We start from the raw sequence: 22,700 nt of genomic DNA, 5'->3' as shown, positions 1-22,700 counted from the left end.
GGCAGCCCCCGCCCGGCCAGCTGCCCCGTCCGGGAGAGAGGTGGGGGGCAGCCCCCACCCGGCCAGCCGCCCTGCCCGGCCAGCCACCCCGCCCAGGAGGGAGGTGGGGGGCAGCCCCCACCCAGCCAGCCGCCCCATCCAGGAGGGAGGTGAGGGGCAACCCCCACCCGGCAGCCGCCCCGTCGGGGATGTTGGGGGGGGCCTCCGCCCAGCCACCGACCCGCCTGGGAGGTGGGGGGCGCCTCTGCCTGGCCGCCCCGTCTGGGAAGTGAGGAGCCCCTCTGCCCAGCCGCCACCCCGTCTGGGAGGTGTACTGCACAGCTCATTGAGAACGGGCCATGATGACGATGGCAGTTTTGTCGAATAGAAAAGGGGGAAATGTGGGGAAGAGAGAGATGGGATTGTTGCTGTGTCTGTGTGGAAAGAGGTAGACATGGGAGACTCCATTTTGTTCTGTACTGGGAAAAGTTCTTCTGCCTTGGGATGCTGTTAATCTATAACCTTACCCCCAACCCCATGCTCTCTGAAACATGTGCTGTGTCCACTCAGGGTTAAATGGATTAAGGGCGGTGCAAGATGTGCTTTGTTAAACAGATGCTTGAAGGCAGCATGCTCCTTAAGGGTCATGACCACTCCCTAATCTCAAGTACCCAGGGACACAAACACAGTGGAAGGCCACAGGGTCCTCTGCCTAGGAAAACCAGAGACCCTTGTTCACATGTTTATCTGCTGACCTTCCCTCCACTATTGTCCTATGACCCTGCCAAATCCCCCTCTCTGAGAAACACCCAAGAATGATCAATAAATACTATTAAAAAAAACACACATTTTTAAAACAACAACAACAACAACAACAACAACAAAAAATTAGCCCAGCATGGTGGTGCGTGCCTGTAATCCCAGCTACTCAGGAGGCTGAGGCAGGAGAATCACTTGAACCTGAGGGCAGAGGTTGCAGTGAGCTGAGATTGCAGAACCGCACTCCAGCCTGGGTGAAAAGAGTGAAACTCTGTCTAAAATAAAACAAAAACAAACAAAAACCCTAAAATTTATATGATATGACAAAAGACCCTGAATAGCAGAAGCATTCAAGCAAAAAAGAAAGGCTAAAGGTATCATCCTACCTGACTTTGAAATATACTGCAAAGCTATAGTAATGAAAACAGTATGGTACTTGAACAAAATGAGTCACACAGGGCAATGGAGCACAAGAGACAAGAAATATATCCATGTATTTAAAGCTAACTGATTTTTTATATAGGTGACAATTTCTTAGGAAAATGACAGTATCTTCAATAAATAGTGTTGAGAAAACTATAGCCACATGCAGAGCAATGAGTCTCTCATCTTACTCCATATATATAAATCAACTGAAAATATATTAAATACTTAAATGTAAGGCCTGAAACTCTGAAACTACTACAAAAAATATAGACTGAAAGCCCCGTAACATTCGTTTCGGCAGTGATTTTTTTTTATTTAACCTCAAAATCCCAGGCAACTAAAGGAAAAATAGATGAGTCAGATTACTTCATATTAAAAAGTTGCTGCACAGAATCTGATATAATCAACAAGCCAAATGGGAGAACATTTTTGCAAACCATACTTGTGACAAGGGGTGAATATCAAGATTATGTAAGAAAGTGACTATACAATAAAAAACAAATAACTATGAAAAATGAGCAAAAGGCTTAATATTTTAAAAAGACATACATATGGCCAAGAGATATTTTAAAATGCTCAATGTCACTTATTATCAGAGAAAGGCAAGCCAAAAAATCTATGAGATAAAAAGTCACTCATATTAGAATGACTCTTATTAAAAAGAAAAAAGTGTTGGTAAAGATGTGAAGTAAAAGGAATGCTTGCACACTGCTAGTTTGAGTGTAAATGAGAACAGCCATTATGAAAACAGAAATAGAGATTTCTCAATAAATTTAAAATAAAACTGCCATATAATACAGCAATTTCACTATTGGATATATATATATTTAAAAACAAATGAAATCAGAATGAGAAATATTTGTATTTCTATGTTGTCTGCAACACTCTTCATAATAGCCAAAATATAGAATCAACAGTTCAACATCTAATGATTAAATACTGACAAAGTAGTATATATACAAAATTTATCTATTTATCTTTTAATAAGCCAGGAACAGAAAGAAAATTTTATGATTTCACCTAAACATGAATGATATAAAACTTAAATTCACTGAAGCAGAGAATAAAATTGTAACCACCGGACGCCAAGGTATTTAAAAGAGGGCTTTAGAAAGATGTTTGTCAAAGAATAATACATAATTATAGTTAGATAGAAGTAATATATTCAAAAGACTTGTTGTACAGCATGGTGTCTGTAGTTAATAGTAATGTATTTTTGAATAATGCTAGGACAATGTCATGTGCTCTCACCACAAAAATGTTAACTATGTGAGGTACAGCATTAATTACCTAAAATTAAGAGTTTGACAATGTATATATATACTTCAAAACATCATGTTTTACAGAATACATGCTTTATCTGTCAAGTTGAAAAATATATATTTAAAACATTATAGAAGGGTATCAATTTTTTCAAATATTCTCTGTCTTTGTCATTAACTTGGCTAAATGGTATCAAACGTATATAGTTTTGTGCTGTCTTGTCATTTAATTTTTCAGTCATAACCATAGGAACTCTGACATTTAACAGCATGTTCTGAACTCAGTACCGTGCATGGGAGGAGCCAACGTACATTAGGGCTTTTATTTTAAGTTTAAGACAGCAGAAGTTTCTGGTGCTAATTGCAAAGGTATGAAAGACATTAAAAGGGTAGGTGTTGTTTATGACCTAAAGATTGGCCACTGTTTGAACACTGTAAACAAGTTTGCATGCAAAATAACAGGAAATGTTTTAACCTGAAAGCCGTTACAACTTCGTTTCCAAAATTTTTCCAGAGAAAATTACCAGAGTTGCCTACAGTGAGGTGACTAAAAATAAAAACTGTAGACTGAAATTCACCCGCTTCAAAAATTGTGAGTGAAAAATGTCTCCAAATTGTAATATCAATATGAAAAATAAACATTATTTCAACATTAAACATGTAAACACATAAATAGAATGGTTATAACATTATTCACATTTGTAGGGTTTCTCTCCCATTGAATTATCTTGTTTAGTAAGAGTTGAGGACTGGCTAAAAGTGTTCCCACTTTCTTCACATTTGTAGGGTTTTTCTCCAGTATGAATTTTCTTATGTCTAGTAAAGTTTGAGAATTGATTAAAAGCATTGGCACACTCTTCACATTTATAGAGTTTGTCTTCAGTATAAACTATCTTATTTTGAGTAAGGTCTCAAAACCAGTTAAAAGCTTTGTCACATTTTTTATATTTTTAGGGTTTCTCTTTAGTATTATCTTATGTTCAGTAAGATTTGAGAACCCGTTAGAAGCTTTGCCACATTCTTCACATTTGTAGGGTTTCTCTCTAATATAAATTATCTCATATTCAGTAAGTTTTGAGAACCCGTTAGAAGTTCTGCCACATTCTTCACATTTGTAAAGCATCTCTCTAGTATGAATTATCTTATGTTCAGTAAGTTTTGAGAAACACTTAAAAGTTTTGCCAAATCCTTTGCATTTGTAGCGTTCCTCTCCACTATAAATTATTTTGAGTAAGGTTTGAGAACTGGTTAAAAGCTTTGCCCATTCTTCACATTTGTAGTGTTTGTCTCTAGCATGAATTATCTTATGTTCAGTAAGATTTGAGGACTGGTCAAAAGCTTTGCCATATTATTCACATTCGTGGAGTTTATCTTCTTTAGGAATTCTCTCATTTTGAGTAAAAGCTGAGCAATGGTTAGAAGCTATGCCACATTTATGATATTTGTAGAGTTTTCCTTCAGTATCAATTATCTTATGCATATTTAAGCTGCGAGGACTGGTTAAAGGCTTTGCCACATTCTTCACATTTGATGGGTTTATCTCCAGTATGAATTGTTTTCTGTCTAGTAAGGTTTGAGGATTGGTTAAAAGTTTTGCCACATTCCACATATACACCATGGAATACTATGCAGCCATAAAAAAGGATAAGTTCATGTCCTTTGGAAGGACATGGATGAAGCTGGAAACCATCATTCTCAGCAAACTATCATAAAAACAGAAAACCAAACACCACATGTTCTCACTCATAGGTGCAAATTGAACAATGAGAACACCTGGACATAGGGTGGGGAACATCACACACCCAGGCCTGTCAGGGGGTGGGGGGCGGCGGGAGGGATGGCATTAGGAGAAATACCTAATGTAAATGACGAGTTGATGGGTGCAGCAAACCAACATGCCACATGTATACCTATGTAACAAACCTGCACATTGTGCACATGTACCCTAGAACTTAAAGTATAAAAAAAAAAAAAAAGTTTTGCCACATTCTTTACATTTGTAGGGTTTCTCTCCAGTATGAATTGTTTTATGTCTAGTAAGGCTTGAGGACTGGTTAAAAGCTTTGCCACATTCTTCACATATGCAGGGTCTGTCTCTAGTATAAATTATCCTATGTGTATTAAGGTTTATAAAATGGTTGAAAGCTCTGCCACATTATTCACATTTTTAAGGTTTCTCCCCAGTATGAATTATCAAATGTTTAGTAAGGGTCGAAGGACGGTTAAAAAGCTTTGGCACATTCTTCACATTTGTAGGGTTTCTCTCCAGTATGAATTGTTTTGTCTAGTAAGGTGTGAGGATTGCTTAAAAGCTTTGGTACTTTCTTCACATTTGTAGGTTTCTCTCCGGTATGAATTGTTTTATGTCTAATAAGGTATGAGCACTGAATAAAAGCTTTGCCACATTCTTCACATTTGTAGGGTTTCTCTCCAGTATGAATTGTTTTGTGTCTAGTAAGGTGTGAGGACTGGTTAAAGGCTTTGCCACATTCTTCACATTTGTAGGGTTTCTCTACAGAATGAATTATCTTATGTTTAGTAAGGATTGAGGACTGACTAAAGGCTTTGCCACATTCTTCACATTTGTAGGGTTTCTCCCCAGTATGAATTATCTTATGTTTCGTAAGGGTTGAGGAATTGTTAAAAGCTTTGCCACATTCGTCACATTGGTAGGGTTTCTTTCCAGTATGAATTACCTTATGTTTTCTAAGGGCTGAGAAATGCTTAAAAGCTTTGTCACATTCTTCACATTTGCAGGGTTTCTCTCCAGTATGAATTACCTTATGTTCAGTAAGTTTTGAGGACCACTTAAAAGCTTTACCACATTCTTCACATTTGTAGGGTTTCTCCCCAGTATGAATTATCTTATGTTTCAGAAGGGCTGAGAAATTGTTAAAAGCTTTGACACATTCTTCACATTTGTACAATTTCTCCCTAGTATGAATTAGCTTATGTTTCTTAAGGGTTGAGGAATTGTTAAAATCTTTGCCACATTCTTCACATTTGTAGGGTTTCTCCCCAGTATGAATTGCTTTATGTCTAGTAAGATGTGAGGATTGCTTAAAAGCTTTGCCACATTCTGCACATTTGTATGGTTTCTTCCCAGTATGAATTATCTTATGCTTCATAAGGGTTGAGGAATCATTAAAAGCTTTGCCACATTCTTCACATTTGTAGGGTTTCTTTCCAGTATGAATTATCTTATGTTTTCTAAGGGCTGAGAAATGCTTAAAAGCTTTGCCACATTCTTCACATTTGCAGGGTTTCTCTGCAGTATGAATTACCTTATGTACAGTAAGTTTTGACAACCACTTAAAAGCTTTACCACATTCTTCACATTTGTATGGTTTCTCTCCACTATGAATTATCTCATGTTTTCTAAGGGCTGAGGATTGGCTAAAAGCTTTGCCACATTCTTCACATTTGTAGGGTTTCTTTCCAGTATGAATTACCTTATGTTTTCTAAGGGCTGAGAAATGCTTAAAAGCTTTGCCACATTCTTCACATTTGCAGGGTTTCTCTCCAGTATGAATTACTTTATGTACAGTAAGCTTTGAGGACCACTTAAAAGCTTTACCACATTCTTCACACTTGTAGGGTTTCTCTCCAGTATGAATTACCTTATGTTTCATAAGGGCTGAGAAACTGTTAAAAGCTTTGCCACATTCTTCACATTTGTACAATTTCTCCCTAGTATGAATTACCTTATGTTTTCTAAGGGCTGAGAAATGCTTAAAAGATTTGCCACATTCTTCACATTTGCAGGGTTTCTCTGCAGTATGAATTACCTTATGTATAGTAAGTTTTGATGACCACTTAAAAGCTTTACCACATTCTTCACATTTGTAGGGTTTCTCTCCAGTATGAATTATCTTATGTCTTCTAAGGGCTGAGAAATGGCTAAAAGCTTTGCCACATTCTTCACACTTGTACAGTTTCTTTCCAGTATGAATTATCTTATGTCTTCTAAGGGCTGAGAAATGGCTAAAAGCTTTGCCACATTCTTCACATTTGTAAGGTTTCTCTCCAGTATGAATTGCTTTATGTCTAGTAAGGTGTGAGGATTGCCTAAAAGCTTTGCCACATTCTTCACATTTGTACGGTTTCTTCCCAGTATGAATTATCTTATGTTTAGCAAGGATTGAGGAATTGTTAAAAGCTTTGCCACATTCTTCACATTTGTACAATTTCTCCCTAGTATGAATTACCTTATGTTTCCTGAGGGCTGAGAAATGCTTAAAAGCTTTGCCACATTCTTCACATTTGCAGGGTTTCTCTCCAGTATGAATTACCTTATGTACAGTAAGTTTTGATGACCACTTAAAAGCTTTGCCACATTCTTCACATTTGTAGGGTTTCTCTCCAGTATGAATTATCTGATGGTTTCTAAGAGTTGAGGACTGGCTAAAAGCTTTCCCACATTCTTCACATTTGTAGGGTTTCTTTCCAGTATGAATTATCTTATGTCTTCTAAGGTCTGATATATGGTTAAAAGCTTTGCCACATTCTTCACATTTGTAGGGTTTCTCTCCAGTATGAATGGCTTTATGTCTAGTAAGGTGTGAGGATTGCCTAAAAGCTTTGCCACATTCTTCACATTTGTACGGTTTCTCCCCAGTATGAATTATCTTATGTTTCATAAGGGTTGAGGAACTGTTAAAAGCTTTGCCACATTCTTCACATTTGTAGGGTTTCTTTCCAGTATGAATTATCTTATGTTTTTTAAGGGTTGAGAACTGGCTAAAAGCTTTGCCACATTCTTCACATTTGTAGGGTTTCTCTCCAGTATGAACTACCTTATGTATAGTAAGTTTTGAAGACCACTTAAAAGCTTTACCACATTCTTCACATTTGTAGGGTTTCTCTCCAGTATGAATTATCTCATGTTTTCTAAGGGTTGAGGACTGGCTAAAAGCTTTGCCACATTCTTCACACTTGTAGGGTTTCTTTCCAGTATGAATTATCTTATGTTTTCTAAGGGCTGAGAAATGGTTAAAAGTTTTGCCACAATCTTCACATTTGTAGGGTTTCTCTGCAGTATGAATTACCTTATGTGCATTAAAATTTGAGGATGCCTTAAAAGCTTTGCCACATTCTTCACATTTGTAGGTTTTCTCTCCACTATGAATTCTCTTATGGTCAGTAAGATTTGAGGACTGGTTAAAAGCTTTGCCACATTCTTCACATCTGAAGGGTGTCTCTCCAGTATGAATTATCTTATGTTTAGTGAATGTTGAAGAAAATTTAAAGGCATTGCCACATTTCTTAGATTTGTAAGGTTTGTCTTCAGTATGAATTATCTTATGTTTAGTAAGGGTTGAGAACGATTTAAAGGCTTTGCCACGTTCTTCACATTTATAGATATTCTGTCTAATATGAATTCTCTTATGTTGAATTAAGCATGAAAGCATGAAAAATGATTTGCTACATTTTATACATTTGAAAGTTTTCTTTTTAGTGTGTCTAACCTTATTTCTATTTGAATATTTATGAAAGACTTTCATATATTTGTTACACTGAAATATTTTTCTCTGGGTAGTTGTCCTACATTGGTTAAGTTTATTATAACCTTCTTCGTGCATCTTACCCTCATTGGCACTTTTACAATCTTTTCTTAATCGTAAATTCTTATGTCCATATCTTGCATATGTTCTCAGTATTACTTCTTGGAAAGAATCTTTTGTGCTCTGATCTGGCCAAAGGTCTTGTGTAAAATGAGAACGCATAACTAGAAGAAATAAAAATAACAAATTATTCCACTTGCTAGACTCAGATGAATATACTTTACAAATCTAACCTATAAAATTATGCAAACCACGTAAGATGGCACAGCAAAATAAGACAGGCCCTAATTTCTTCATAAACATATAAATGTAACAAAAACATAGTGACCAAATACATTTGTGGAAAATTTATATATAAGTTAAGTGTGTAGAGTACCCCAAGTAAGCACAATGCAAAGAGCCACACAGAAGGAAAGGGAAGTCGGTTACAGTTTCCCAATGCAGCTCTTCCTGCTACCAAAAATAGCATAGGCTCTTTAGAAGTAAATTGCTGACTGGGAATAGCAGTTCATGCCTGTAATCCCAGCACTTTTGGAGGCCAAGGCAAGTGGATTACCTGAGATCAAGAGTTCAAGACCAGCCTGGCCAAAATGGAAAAACTTCATCTCTGTTAAAAATTCAAAAATTAGCCAGATGTGGTGGCACACGTCTGTAATCCCAGCTACTTGGGAGGCTGAGGCAATCACTTGAACTTGGGGAGTAGAGATTGCAGTGAGATGAGATTATGCTAGTACACTCCAGCCTACGTGACAGAGTGAGACTCTGTCTCAAAAAAAAAAAAAAAAGGAAATTGCCAACTCCTGGTTTATTGTTTAAAGACAAATAAAACGGTGGCATGGCCAGGCGCAGTGGCTCATGCCTGTAATCCCAGCACTTTGGGAGGCCGAGGTGGGTGGATCACCTGAGGTCGGGAGTTCGAGACCAACGTGACCAACATGGAGAAACCCCATCTCTACTAAAAATACAAAATTAGCTGGGCGTGGTGGCACACGCCTGAAATCCCAGCTACTAGGGAGGTTGAGGCAGGAGAATTGCTTGAACCTGGGAGGCGGAGGTTGAGGTGAGCCGAGATCATGCCATCGCACTCCAGCCTGGGCAAAAAGAGTGAAACTCTGTCTCAAAAAAACAAACAAACAAACAAAAATACCAGTAGCACATATATATTTATTTCTGGCTTCCAGGGGCCTTTCTGGTTTTTTGTCTCTGATGACATAAAGTGATGAAAGAAATGGTGGCATACTTTAAAATGACAGCTTGAGTCTGCTGAGACCAAAGTTAGATGTTACAGCAGCAGAGAATATAGTACCACACACACACAAAAAAATAGATGTAGCAAGTGATTACTATTGAGAAGAAACCTGAATAACGTTCTTTACCTAAAACACACACACACACACACACACACACACACACACACACACACACACACACACACAATTTCAGACAAGACACATTCTAAGAACATGTTTGACAGACTCCCAGAATCTCTAGCCAAGATAATTGGTTTCAGACTATTCCAGGACAAGGCTACATTATGAAGATTCCAACAGGTAGCTTTTTTGATGTACAAATTTTAATCAACGATTACAATGTATATAGAATATTAGGACAACATGGCCCAATCAAAAAAAGTATAAAATTTTTAGAAAGCAACCATAAAACAATGAAGATTAATAAATTAATTTTAAAAAATTCAAATAAATTAAATAACACTGAATGAGAGAAACAGGAACACAGATCACTACAAAAAATTGAAAAAAATGAGGATACCTCTTCCCCTAATGGTGTGAGGTAATTCATGAAAATGGCTTGCTATTCACCTAAGCCAGAGAACCCCACAATATCATGCTAAACAAGAGGTTCATAAGGGCTATTCTTACATATGACAAAATATGCTTTAAAGCAACAGCAACTAAAAAAAACAAAGAGGGACATTATACAATGGTAAAAGGTCTTGTACAAAAGGAACATATCACAGTCCTAAACATACATGCACCTAACACTGGAGCTCCCAAATTTATAAAACAATTACTAGTAGACCTAATAAATGAGATAGACACCAACACAATAATAGTGAGGACTTCAATACTCTACTGACAGTACTAGACAGGTCATCAAGACAGAAAGTCAACAAAATAAACAATGGATTTAAACTATACCTTGGAGCAAATGGACTTAACAAATATATACAGAACATTCCATCCAACAACTGCAGAATACACATTCTATTCAACAGCACATGAAACTTTCTCCAAATAGACCATATGATAGGCCCCAAAATGAACCTCAATAAATTTAAGAGAACTGAAATTATATCAAGCACTCTCTCAGACCACAGTGGAATAAAAGTGGAATTCAACTCCAAAAGGAACCTTCAAAACCATGCAAATACATGTAAATTAAAAAACCTGCTCCTGAATAATCATGGGGTCAAATATGAAATCAAAATGGAAATTAAAAAAATTCTTCAAACTCAACAACAAAAGTGACAAAACTTATTAAAACCTCTAGGATACAGCAAAGGCGGTGCTAAGAGGAAAGTTCATAGCCCGAAACACCTACATCAAAAAGTCTGAAAGAACACAGACACTCTAAATTCACACGTCAAAGAACTAGAGAAACAAGAAGAAACCAAACACAAACCCAGGAGAAGAAAAAAAATAATCAAAATCAGAGCAGAATGAAATGAAATTGAAACAAACCAACAGACAAAAACCAAAAGATAAATGAAACAAAAACCTGGCTCTTTAAAAAGATAAATACGATTGACAGACCATAAGCAAGATTAACCAAGAAAAAAAGAAAATCCAAATAACCTCAATAAGAAAGGAAACAGGAGATATTACATCTGACACCACAGAAATACAAAAGATCATTCAAGGCTACTATGAACACCTTTAAGTGCACTAACTAGAAAACCTAAAAGAAATGGGTAAATTTCTGGAAAAATGCAACCCACCCAGCTTAAATCAGGAAGAATTAGATACCCTGAACAGACCAATAACAAGCAGCGAGACTGAAATGGTAATTTTAAAATCACCCACAAAAAAAGTCTAGGACCAGACAGAATTTAGCAGAATTCTACCAGACATTCAAAGAATTGGTAGCAATGCTATTGACACTATTCCACAAGACAGAGAAAGAGGGAGCCCTTCCTAATTTATTCTATGAAGCCAGCATCACCCTAATACCAAAACTAGAAAAGGGCATTAACCAAAAAAGAAAACCACAGACTGATGTCCCTGACGAAAATAGATGCTAAAATCCTTAAAATAGTAGCTAACTGAATCCAGTAACATATCAAAAAGAGAATCCATGATCAAATAGGTTTCATACCAGTGATGCAGGGATGGTTTAACAAATGCAAGTCAATAAATGTGATACACCACATAGAAAGGAATAAAAACAAAAATCATATGATCATCTCAATAGATGCAGAAAAAGTATTCAACAAAATCCAACATCCCTTTATGATTAAAACTCTTAGCAAAATTGGCATACAAGGGACATACATCAATGTAATAAAAGCCATCTATGACAAACCCAGAGCCAACATAATACTGAATGAGAAATTGAAAGCATTCCCTCTGAGAACTGGAACAAGACAAGGATGCCCACTCTCACCATGCTTCTTCAACACAGTACTAGAAGTCTTAGCCAGAGCAAGCAGAAAAAAGATAGGGCATCAAAACTGGTAAAGAGGAAGTAAAACTGTCACTGTTTGCTGATGATATGATTGTTCACTTTGAAAACCCTAGACTTTTCAAGAAAGCTCCTAGAAATGATAAAATAATTCAGCAAAGCTTTCAGATACAAAATTAATGTACACAAATGAGTAGCTCTTCTATACACCAACAGCGACCAAGCAGAGAGTCAAATCAATGACTCAACCGCTTTTACAATAGCTGTGAAAAAAAAACCCCAAAAACTTGGGAATATGCCTAACCACGGAGGTAAAAGACCTCTACAAGGAAAACTACGAAACACTGCTAAAATGAACCACAGATGACACAAACAAATGGAAACACAGCCCATGCTCATCGATGGGTAGAATCAATATTGTGAAAATGACTATACTGCCAAAAGCAATCTACAAATTCAGTGCAATTCCCATCAAAACACCATCATCATTCTTCACAGAATTAGAAAAAATGATTCTAAAATTCGTGTGGAACAAAAAAAAAGCCTGCATAGCCAAAGCAAGACAAAGCAAAAAGAACAAATCTGAAGCCATTACATTACCTGACTTCAAACTATACTATAAAGCCAGTCATGAAAACAGCATGGTACTGGTACAAAAATAGGCACATAAACCAATGGAAAAGAATAGAGAACCCAGAAATAAACCCAAATACAGCCAACTGAACTTTGACAAAGCAAACAAAAACATAAAGTGGGTAAAGGATACTCTTTTCTTTTTTTTCTGAGATGGAGTTTTGCTCTGTTGACCAGGCTAGAGTGCAGTGGTACAATCTCAGCTCACCACAACCTCTGCCTCCTGGATTCAAGCAATTCTCCTGCCTCAGCCTCCCGAGTAGCTGGGATTACAGGCACCTGCCACTGCACCTGGCTAATTTTTGTATTTTTAGTAGAGATGGGGTTTCACCACCTTGGTCAGCCTGGTCTCGAACTCCTGACCTCGTGATCCACCTATGTCAGCCTCCCAAAGGGCTGGGATTACAGGCATGAGCCACCACACCCAGCCAGGGATACTCTTTTCAACAAATGGTGCTGGGATAATTGGCTAGCCACACATAGGAGAATAAAACTGGATCCTCATCTTTTACTTTATACAAAAATCCACTCAAGATGGATTAAAGACTTAAATCTAAGACCTGAAACTATAAAAATTCTAGAAGATAACATTGGAAAAACCCTTTCAGACATTGGCTTAGCCAAGGATTTCATATACAAGAACCCAAAAGCAAATGCAATAAAAACAAAGATAAATTAGGGAGGGTTCTCTCTCTATCTTGTGGAATAGTGTCAAAACGGAAACTTAATGAAACTAAAGAGCTTTTGCAAGGCAAAAGAAACAGCAGAGTGAACAGACAACCCACAGAGTAGGAGAAAATCTTCACAATCTATACACCTGACAAAGAACTAATATCTGGAATCTACAATGCACTCAAACAAATCAGCAAGAAGAAAAACAATCCCATCAAAACTGAGCTAAGGACATGAATAGACAATTTTCAACAGAAGATATACAAATGGCCAATAAACATATGAAAAAATGCTCAACATCGCTAATGATCAGGAAAATGCAAATCAAAACCACAATACGATACCACCTTACTCCTGCAAAAATGGCCATAATAAAAAAAAATCAAATAACAGTAGATGTTGGTGTGTATGTGGTGATCAGGGAACACTTCTACACTGCTGATGGGAATGTAAACTAGCACAACCTCTATGGAGAACAGTGTGGAGATTCCTAAAGAACTAAAAGTCATACTACCATTTGACCCAGCAGTCCCACTACTGGGTATCTACCCAGAAGAAAAGAAGTCATTACATGAAAAAGATACTTGCACACATGTTTATAGCAGCATGATTCGCAATAGCAAAATCATGGAACCAACCCAAATGTCCATTGCCTATTAACCAATGAGCGGATAAAGAAACTGTAAGATTATATATATGATGGAACACTACTCAACCATAAAATGGAATAAATTAATGGCATTCACAGCAACATGGATGAGATTGGAGACTATCATTCTAAGTGAAGTAACTCGGAAATGGAAAACCAAACATCTTATGTTCTCACTGGTATGTAGGAACTAAGCTATGAGGATGCAAAGGCATAAGAATGATACAGTGGACTTTGGGGACTTGAGGGGAAGAGCGGGAGGGAAACGAGGGATAAAAGACTACAAATAGGGTGCAGTGTATACAGCTCGGGTGATCAGTGCGTAAAACTCTCACAAATCACCATTAAAGAACTAAAGAACTTACTCATGTAACCAAACACCACTTGTACCCCAATAACTTAAGAAAAAATAAATAAATAAAAATAAAGTAGTGCACAGGATACTTAAAGACAAAAAAAAAAAAAAAACCCCAGAGCTTTCCAAATTTTGATGTAATAAAAGAAAAAAATATGCTTTTTTTTTTTTTTTTGATGGAGTTTTGCTCTTGTTGCCCAGGCTGGAGTGCAATGGTGGGATCTCGGCTCACCACAACCTCCACCTCCCAGGTTCAAGCAATTCTCCTGCTTCAGCCTCCCGAGTAGCTGGGACTACAGGCATGCACCACCATGCCCGGCTACTTTTGTATTTTTAGTAGAGACAAGGTTTCTCCATGTTGGTCAGGCTAGTCTCAAACTCCATACCTCAGGTGATCCACCCACCTTGGCCTCCCAAAGTGCTGGGATTACAGGCATAAACCACTGCGTCTGGCTGAAAAAAATATTCTTAATCCATAACACTTGATCAGAAATTATTTTACTTTAAAAACAGTAAAAACTAAAGACTTTCTAAAATGAAAGATAAGGGTGTTCATCACCACTAGCACAGCTAAAAAAAAAAAAAAAAAAAAAAATGCTACATTGTGGACACACACAGTGGCTCATGCCTGTAATCCTACACCTTTAGGAGGCCAAGGCAGTCAGATAACTTCAGATCAGGAGTTCAAGATCAGCACAAAAAACATAGTGAGACTCTGCATATATAACAAGAGAAATGCTAAAATTAGTCTTTTATGTTGAAAAATAAAATGATGCTAGACAGCATCAAAAAACCATATATAAATATATAGCTTTCTGTTAAATGTAAATATACAGACACATATTAAAAAATGCTAAAATGAGTCTTTCATGTTGAAAATAAAATGATTCTAGATAACATAAAAAAAGCTTTCTATTAAATGTAAATATACAGACATATATAAAATTTCTTACTATAATAATAGTGCAGAAACCCTTAAAATTCTTCTATAGGATATAAAAACAAAATGTAAATCTGCATAAATCTGAATACACAATATGAAATAATTTATAATATTAATAACAAACTGGAAAATATAGAAATATAGCTTTTTTGTTCCATTGAAGTTATGAGATTAAAACATACTGATTTAATCTTAAGATATTTTACATAATGTCCGTTTTTCAAGATAACTACAAAAATTTTATAGAAACTATGCAAAACAAAATAAAATAAGCAAAGCGTGCCACTACAAAATTAAACCAAAAATAGTTAAACAAGAAATGAGATAAAACATGTTAAAAAAAACATATAAAACAAAACAATGAAACTGGTATGTAACTTTATTTCTTTTCTTTTCTTTTTTTTTTTTTTGAGATGGAGTCTCACTCTGTTGCCCAGGCTGGTGCACAGTGGCATGATCTCAGCTCACCACAACCTGCACCTCCAGGTTCAACTGATTCTCCTGCCTCAGCCTCCTGAGTAGCTGGGGCTACTGATGTGTGCCACCATGCCTGGCTAATTTTTGTATTTTCAGTAGAGACAGGGTTTCTCTATGTTGGCCAGGCTAGTCTTGAACTCCTGACCTCATGATCTGACCGCTTTGGTCTCCCAAAGTGCTGGGATTACAGGCATAAGTCACTGTGCCCGGCGCAAAACTTTATTTCTTTAAGAAATCATTTTAAGTATAAATTTATTAAACTACTTAATAAAAAGAAATGTAATTCCAGGACTTTGGGAGGCCAAGGTGGGCTGACTACCTGACTCCAGGAGTATGAGACCTGCCTGAGCAACAAGGCAAAACCCTGTCTCTAAAAAACAAAACAAAACAAAAAACTAGCTGGGTTTAATGCCATGTGCCTGTAATCCAGCTACTTAAGAGGTTGAAACTAGAGGATTATCTGAGTTTGAGAGGCTGAGGCTGCAGCTCACTGCCATGATCACACCATTGCAAACCAGCCTGGCTGACAGAGTGAGACCCTATTTCATTAATTAATTAATTAATTAAAAGAAAAAGAAAGAAGATGTCTGAGTGGCTTAAGGAAAAAAGCATGCAATATGTTCCTACAAGAGACCAATTTTAGCACTGAGTCAAATAGTCTGTAAGTAACAGAATTTAAAAACTTTATATTTCATGCAAATAGTAGCCACAATTGGGTGAGGTAGCCATAATTATATTGGGCACAATATGCTTTAAGTCAAGTACTAATATGAGACAAAAATTGATATTATATAATAGTAATATGGGTCAATTTACCAGGAATCTATAACTATTATATTTATATGTACAAGTAGGTATAACAACAGGGCTCCAAAATATATAAATATTGACAAAGGTGAAGCAAGAAATATATAGCAACATAATGGTTGCAGACACTGAGACCCTATTTTCAATAATAATAATAATAAATAGAAAATTCATGTAAAAGATTAAGAAAACAAAATGTAGGTAACATTATAGACTAATATTTTGCATACAGAGAAATATCTGAGAGTAGATAATTTATAAAGAAAAAAGGTTTATTTGGCTCACAGTTCAGCAGACTGTACAAGAAGTGTGTGCCTGTATCTGTTTCTGGTGAGTGTCTCAGGAAGCTTATGATCACAGTGGAAGGTGAAAAGGAATTGGACATATCACACGGTAAAAGACAGGGCAAGTGTGAGGTAAAAGAGCCAGGTTCTTTTAACATAGTTTCTCAAAACTATACAGATATTTGTGTGTCCCCAATAACAATGGAAAAGCAGTCAGATTGTGCAGTCCCTTATACGCCATGAACAAGACTTTGGCTCTCATTGTAAACTTGAAGGGAGATCACCAAAATGAAAACAGAATCCTTACAGAATTTTTAAAGCATAAGACAGAAGATGCCTCTACGTGAGAGCAAAATTTAAAAAATCTCAGTCTTCCCAGAAACTACTTCCTTTGGAGCACAGCTTCTCAGGTCACATTTTGAGAACTGGCTTTCTCCTTGACCTCTGGACCTCTCATCTGTGTTGTCTGTTGTATTCACTCTCACATACCTGGGGGTTTAGTTACCATCTCATGTCTCTTCATATTCCAAGGCTCTTTCCCTTGCTTCAGACAAGTTATCAAGTCTGGCTTAAAGACAGCCATACCTGTTTCATTAAAAATAAATAACATAAATATTGGTCATATTCCCCAAATAATATGCTCATTAAAGAGAATGTAATAGAATATTCTAGTAAATTGATCCCCCAATACTAATTTATAACATACATTTCTAAATATTTAGAAAATATTTTCAATTTGTACAGGCCCTTAATTTTACTACCTGGTACTACTGAATCAAAAATTGTTGGTGGCAATGAGATTTTAAGGTGTGGCAACTATATTTTATGCCACTCAATTTCAGCAATTTTCACTAATCTAGAGTGAAAAATACAGATCTGCTCAGAAATGTGAAAAGTTCAGGTAAAAATGAAACATCTTTAAAAAATTCCTTTTGGCCTGGCGCGGTGGCTCACGCCTGTAATCCCAGCACTTTGGGAGGCCAAGGCAGGTGGATCACAAGGCCAACAGATCAAGACCATCCTGGCCAACATGGTGAAACCCCGCCTCTACTACAACTACAAAAAAATTAGCCAGGTGTGGTGTTGCATGCCTACAGTCCCAGCTACTTGGGAGGCTGAGGCAGGAGAATCGCATGAACCTGGGAGGTGGAGGTTGCAGTGAGCTGAGATAGCACCACTGCACTCCAGCCTAGGCAACAAGAGTGAAACTCCTTCTCAAAAAAAAAAAAAAAATTCCTTTCTACACTTATAAATCCCTGTTTTCAGAAAACAGGGATGTGAAACTCATTTATAGTAAGCATATATCACCAAAACACATTCTACAGAAAAGAGAAATTAAACCTATAGAATATAATAGGAATTGCTTAATTAAAATTATCCTCACCCAGGAAGACCAGGTTTCTGTAGTTCTCTAACATAACATCCCTATATAAATTCTGCTGAACCGTGTCCAGGCATTGCCACTCCTCCAGAGAGAATTCTATGGTCACATCTCTAAATGTCAATGGTCCCTGAAAAACACAACAAAAGACACACATACATTTCCCAAGTGGCCATGGGCAGAAATTTTTAATTTGACTCAAGATGAAATGAGAGAATAAAGAGAACAGATTCTAACTTATAGGGATGACCGAACATATCCAATAAAATAATTTTCAACACAGAAATATTACATAATGTAGTCTCAAATTCTGAGAAACAAGAATGGCATAAGATCCGCAACACCAGTGTAGATAAAATACCTTTCTGGATAATAAAGTATAAAACTAAGGGCATGATAACAAACATGTACATTTTTTTGTGCTATATTTACATCATACAGAATAAGTCTTGTATATTTTTCAGATCAAAAAGACATGCTGAGTTAGAAGACACCTCTCAAATTTTAATGTGTACAATTAACTGGAGATCTTGTTATGCATATTTATTTTAGAAGATCTAGAATAAAGTCTGAGTTTCTGAATTTCTGACAAGCTCACCAGTGATGCCTGTTTTTGACCCAAAAAAGAATCTTTTGTCAAACATTCAGCAAGTGGGGGAGCCTGTGTTTTTCCCAGTTTTTCTGGCCTGTAAACAAAGATGAGAGACTTCATTTTCCAAAGATAGATATATGCGAAGAAAATCTAAGGAAGAAAGGCAGGTGCCAGATTAAATGTGATCACTGGTGCACATCAGCTGCATAAAGATACTTAATAAAAGGCCAGGTGCAGTAGCTCACTCGTGTAATCCCAGCACTTTGGGAGGCTGAGGTGGGTGGATCATCTGAGGTTAGGAGCTCAAGACCAGCCTGGCCAACATGGTGAAACCCCATCTCTAATAATAGTACAAAAATTAGCCAGGCATGGTGGCATGCTATTCTGGAGGCTGGGGCAGGAGAATCGCTTGAACTCAGGAGTGGAGGTTGCAGTGAGCTGAGATCGCGCCACTGCACTCCCACTCTAGAAATGCAGCAGGATTCCCCAGCCAAAACTCTAATCTCTTTTATCCAGTTCTGTAAGGTAAGACTCCAGGGTGGGACGTGACCTAAATAAGGCCTCCAAAAACAGTGGATCTAAACAGAACTTGGCCAGGGAGTGGACCCTATGGAGAATTCTGTTCTCTATGCTACTGGGAGTGCTTCCAGTTTTGTTTTTCCTAAGCTTACCTAAGATGCACTTAAATCCCAAAATCTGTGTAATATAAATATTTTTTTAGACAGTGCCCAATTTTATGACATATACTAATAAGCAATTTAAACAAGCCTTTTATGGTTCCTAGGGTAATTTTATTAAAATATACATATGTATTCTACCAAGGTAAAATAAATAGAAATAAACATAAACATCCCTTCAAGTGATGACATCAGAAGTCAGAAGAATATAAAGAAAGTAGTCCAAATAAAGCCCAAGCGTTTCTGCACACATCTGTTTATTGTACCAATGATATGATGATGTTTAATTCAACCATGTACCCAGTTGCTAGTCTAGACTATAAGTTCCTGGGTGGTAGGGACCATGACTCCCTCATCTATTTTTTTAATGGCCACATGAAATGGAAGCTATTAGTTTATCTGTTTGAGTCTCAGGACCTCCTTCTTGTTTTTCACCCAAGTACCAACAAACTGGAGAAACTCTTGTCTGGGTACCAACTAAAGGTATCTCTTGTATGAGGGGAGGAACAAACACAGGATGACTCATTTCTCTTATACTGAGACAGAAGCAGAATTAACTACTCTTGTCAACTTGACACAGTTCTGCTCTGGACATCCTCAAATGTCTCAAAGATGCCTAGGTGATTGTGAGAGGGTTTCCAGTGACTCTGGGCTAATGATCCAATGATGAGCCAGGCAGAAGAGACTCAGGCTGGTTATAAATAGAAAATGGAACTGCCCTGGTTAAGCTCCAGAATCTAGATCACCTCTTCTGATTTGCTAGCTCTTGGGTAAGAGAAATAACAATACTCTACTCCAGTATCACATTTTACAGGTAGGTATAGTTGTAGTCATGGCTCTGGTTACTCTGTGGCCTTGATCTCTCACTCCTAAGATGCCTGTTTATACTTACAGATTCTGTCATCAGATTTTATTTATACCTGGAGTCTCTCACATACCTGTAACAGGTCACTGGAAAAGATCTGAAAATCTCACAGAGCCACACTCTCAAAGAAAAGATTTAAGATGTCTACGTTGACATCTCACAATACAGAAAATGTCTTCTGTTGGTTTTCTGCATATTCTCAATTCAAAGTTTGGCCCTGTCTTGTAAATCTTAGGCAGAAGCCAGATCTTATGTGCAGATTCCAGGTGGGATCAACCAGACTCTGCCTCCTTGGGTGTTACAGCAAACAGAGTACAATCAAAGGAGAGATCTCATAATAGACGCTACTCTGGCACATTCTAAATAATATGTCTACCTAAAATGAAAAAGCTGAGAAAATATAGATTTAAGTTGACAGTTTATTTGGGCCAAGCTTGAGGACTGTAACCTGGGAGCAAATATTCAAGTTGCCCGCAACATACACTTGATTAGCAGTGTGATTACAAGTTGATTTGTAAAGGCTAAAAAAGATAGACAGAGAGTGGATTGATACAAAGTTGTTTGTCAGAAATTTTTATTATTTACAGGAATAACATTGATTATTGATTGGATATACACCATTAAGTTTTACGGTACAAGTTATAGTGTCCAGTGTGCATTATTAATATATAGCTACTTGTGGCAATAGCAAACAGCTTCAAAAGATGAATACATAGTTCAAAAAACAAAAAGAGAAACATAATTCTGCTCTCATTTTAATGTTTCTATAAGTTGGACAACCAAAAGGACTTGCATCTCTCAGAAAGAAAGTTTTTCTTTTTTCTCAAATCTGAAGACCTGGATTCAGAATTTGAAGTTGCAGTTTTAGGTCCTGAATGGATGGGATAGCAGCAGGTTTTCCCTGCACATTTGTGGGCATTTTAGCAAGATGAAGAAAAAGGAAGCACAGATTCCCAAGTGTACATGTCTACTCAATGCACATATGTTACTCTGATTGGGTTTCTGGGCCCCATAGACTGTGAATCAGTTTCAGTTCGGAAGATCCAAAGTCACTGAAAAACATAAAATGGTTGATTGCTGCCCTGTGAAGTTTGTAGAATTCTGATCTAGCTTCTCTAAAAGTTACTGTGCAGGATTAAAGACACCAAATTGGCAGAGAAGCAATTCTGCCTGCATATTTAGGGGACAGTATGCACTTTGCAGCACAATTGTGAATTGACTGATAGCCTGAGAGGGAAAGTTTCCTCTAGAGTAAAGCTTGGGTGGCACCTTATATTTATATATCATGTCTGATAATTCTAGACAGTTTTTGTGAAACATAATTAAAAGATAAATTTTCTTCAGCCCCAGAGAAACTCCACAATACAACAGACATAAAACTGTTTTATTACACAATTAAACCTGAATGTGACATGCATCACAGTCAATCTGCTTAAGAGATTGAAAAGATAGAAAGACAGTAACCGTAATTAGTTCACAAGTAGAAAAATGTATAGCACCATGTCATACACAGTTCATCCTAAATTCACCTGGTAATTGGGAAGGCTAGCCATGCAGGCTAATCAGTTATATTCAATGACAAAATAAACTTTTCACATCTTCATGAAAAGAGGTAATTTTGCAACTTGAATCCAGGTGCCTGCTGAAGGTAGGCTCTCAATCTCCTACAAAAATGATTGAATAGAGTGCTATCTTTTTGGCTATTTACACTTTAAAGCAATGGCTCTCTACTCCCTGAGCACTTGGCTACATCTCTCCTGCTTGCCCTCTCCTGTTAGCTAGTGTCCTCTCTTGACCACTACCATCTGCCACTGAGGCACAGCACACTGCACAGGGCTCACATCTGAAAGCTCACATCTTACATAAACCACAACTGCCACAGCAGCACTCCAGTGTCACCCCAGAGAGGGAAGCCTGAGCTTCAGGAGGAGAGCCTGCAGGCCTCCTGGGGAGAACTGCACCTTTACATTAATGGACATTGGAACAGTAATTCAGCCTCAGTTTTTATTTACAATGTGACATGGAAAAACTACTGCTGGATTTCCAACATTAAGTCCAAGTACAGATAGCTCCAAAAGTTCTCACTGTGACAGCCCACCTCATTCACAGACAACAGGGAACATTTAATACTGCAGACACACAAAGCATTGGACAGAAAAACAGCTCTCAGTCTGAGCAAGATTATGCTTAGAGAAAAAAAAAAAGTTAAATGCATTTTAAGTAAAAACTCAGTTTAGGCCAGGCTTGGTGGCTCACGCCTGTAATCCCAGCACTTTAAGAGGCCAAGGCAGGTGGATCATGAGGTCAGGAGATCGAGACCATCCTGGCTAACACGGTGAAACTCCATCTCTACTAAAAATACAAAAAATTAGCCAGGCTTGGTGGCACAAGCCTGTAGTCCCAGCTACTCGGGAGGCTGAGGCAGGAAAATCACTTGAACCTGGGAAGTGGAAGTTGTAGTGAGTCGAGATTGCGCCACTGCACTCCAGCCTGGGTGACAGAGTGAGATTCTATCTCAAAAACGAACAAACAAACAAACAAAAACTCAATTTAGATATAAGATATAGATTGATATAAGTCAGCCAGAAAATATTCTCTTAAAAGGAATTTCTCTCTAAACAACCAAAGTGCACAGCTACTCTCGGCATGAGAAACATGAGCATTATGAAGAAAAGGGATATATTCTCAGCAGAATTTTATAAGATTTCTCTTCCATCTCTGCTGCTCTCTCAT

The 22,700-nt window shown here is 37.3% G+C and overlaps 1 protein-coding gene across 1 annotated transcript in view; it reads right to left on the bottom strand.

Annotated features, from left to right (window-relative positions):
• Positions 1-257: 257 nt before the first annotated feature.
• LOC101147715 (zinc finger protein 729) overlaps positions 258-22,700 on the bottom strand; it is a 36,015-nt gene continuing 13,572 nt past the window's right edge. The window contains exons 2-4 of the mRNA XM_019014857.4: positions 17,837-17,963; positions 16,942-17,037; positions 258-8,154 (exon numbers count right to left, since the gene is read on the bottom strand). Coding sequence (XP_018870402.2) covers positions 4,649-8,154; positions 16,942-17,037; positions 17,837-17,963 — 3,729 coding nt within the window. The 3' untranslated portion in view covers positions 258-4,648. The remainder of the gene's footprint in view (positions 8,155-16,941; positions 17,038-17,836; positions 17,964-22,700) is intronic.

This window comes from Gorilla gorilla, chromosome 20 (genome assembly GCF_029281585.2).
Source record: "Gorilla gorilla gorilla isolate KB3781 chromosome 20, NHGRI_mGorGor1-v2.1_pri, whole genome shotgun sequence".
Taxonomy (NCBI): domain Eukaryota; kingdom Metazoa; phylum Chordata; class Mammalia; order Primates; family Hominidae; genus Gorilla; species Gorilla gorilla.
Note: the sequence above shows the minus strand (reverse complement) of the source record. Positions and strands in the feature narration are given on the sequence as shown.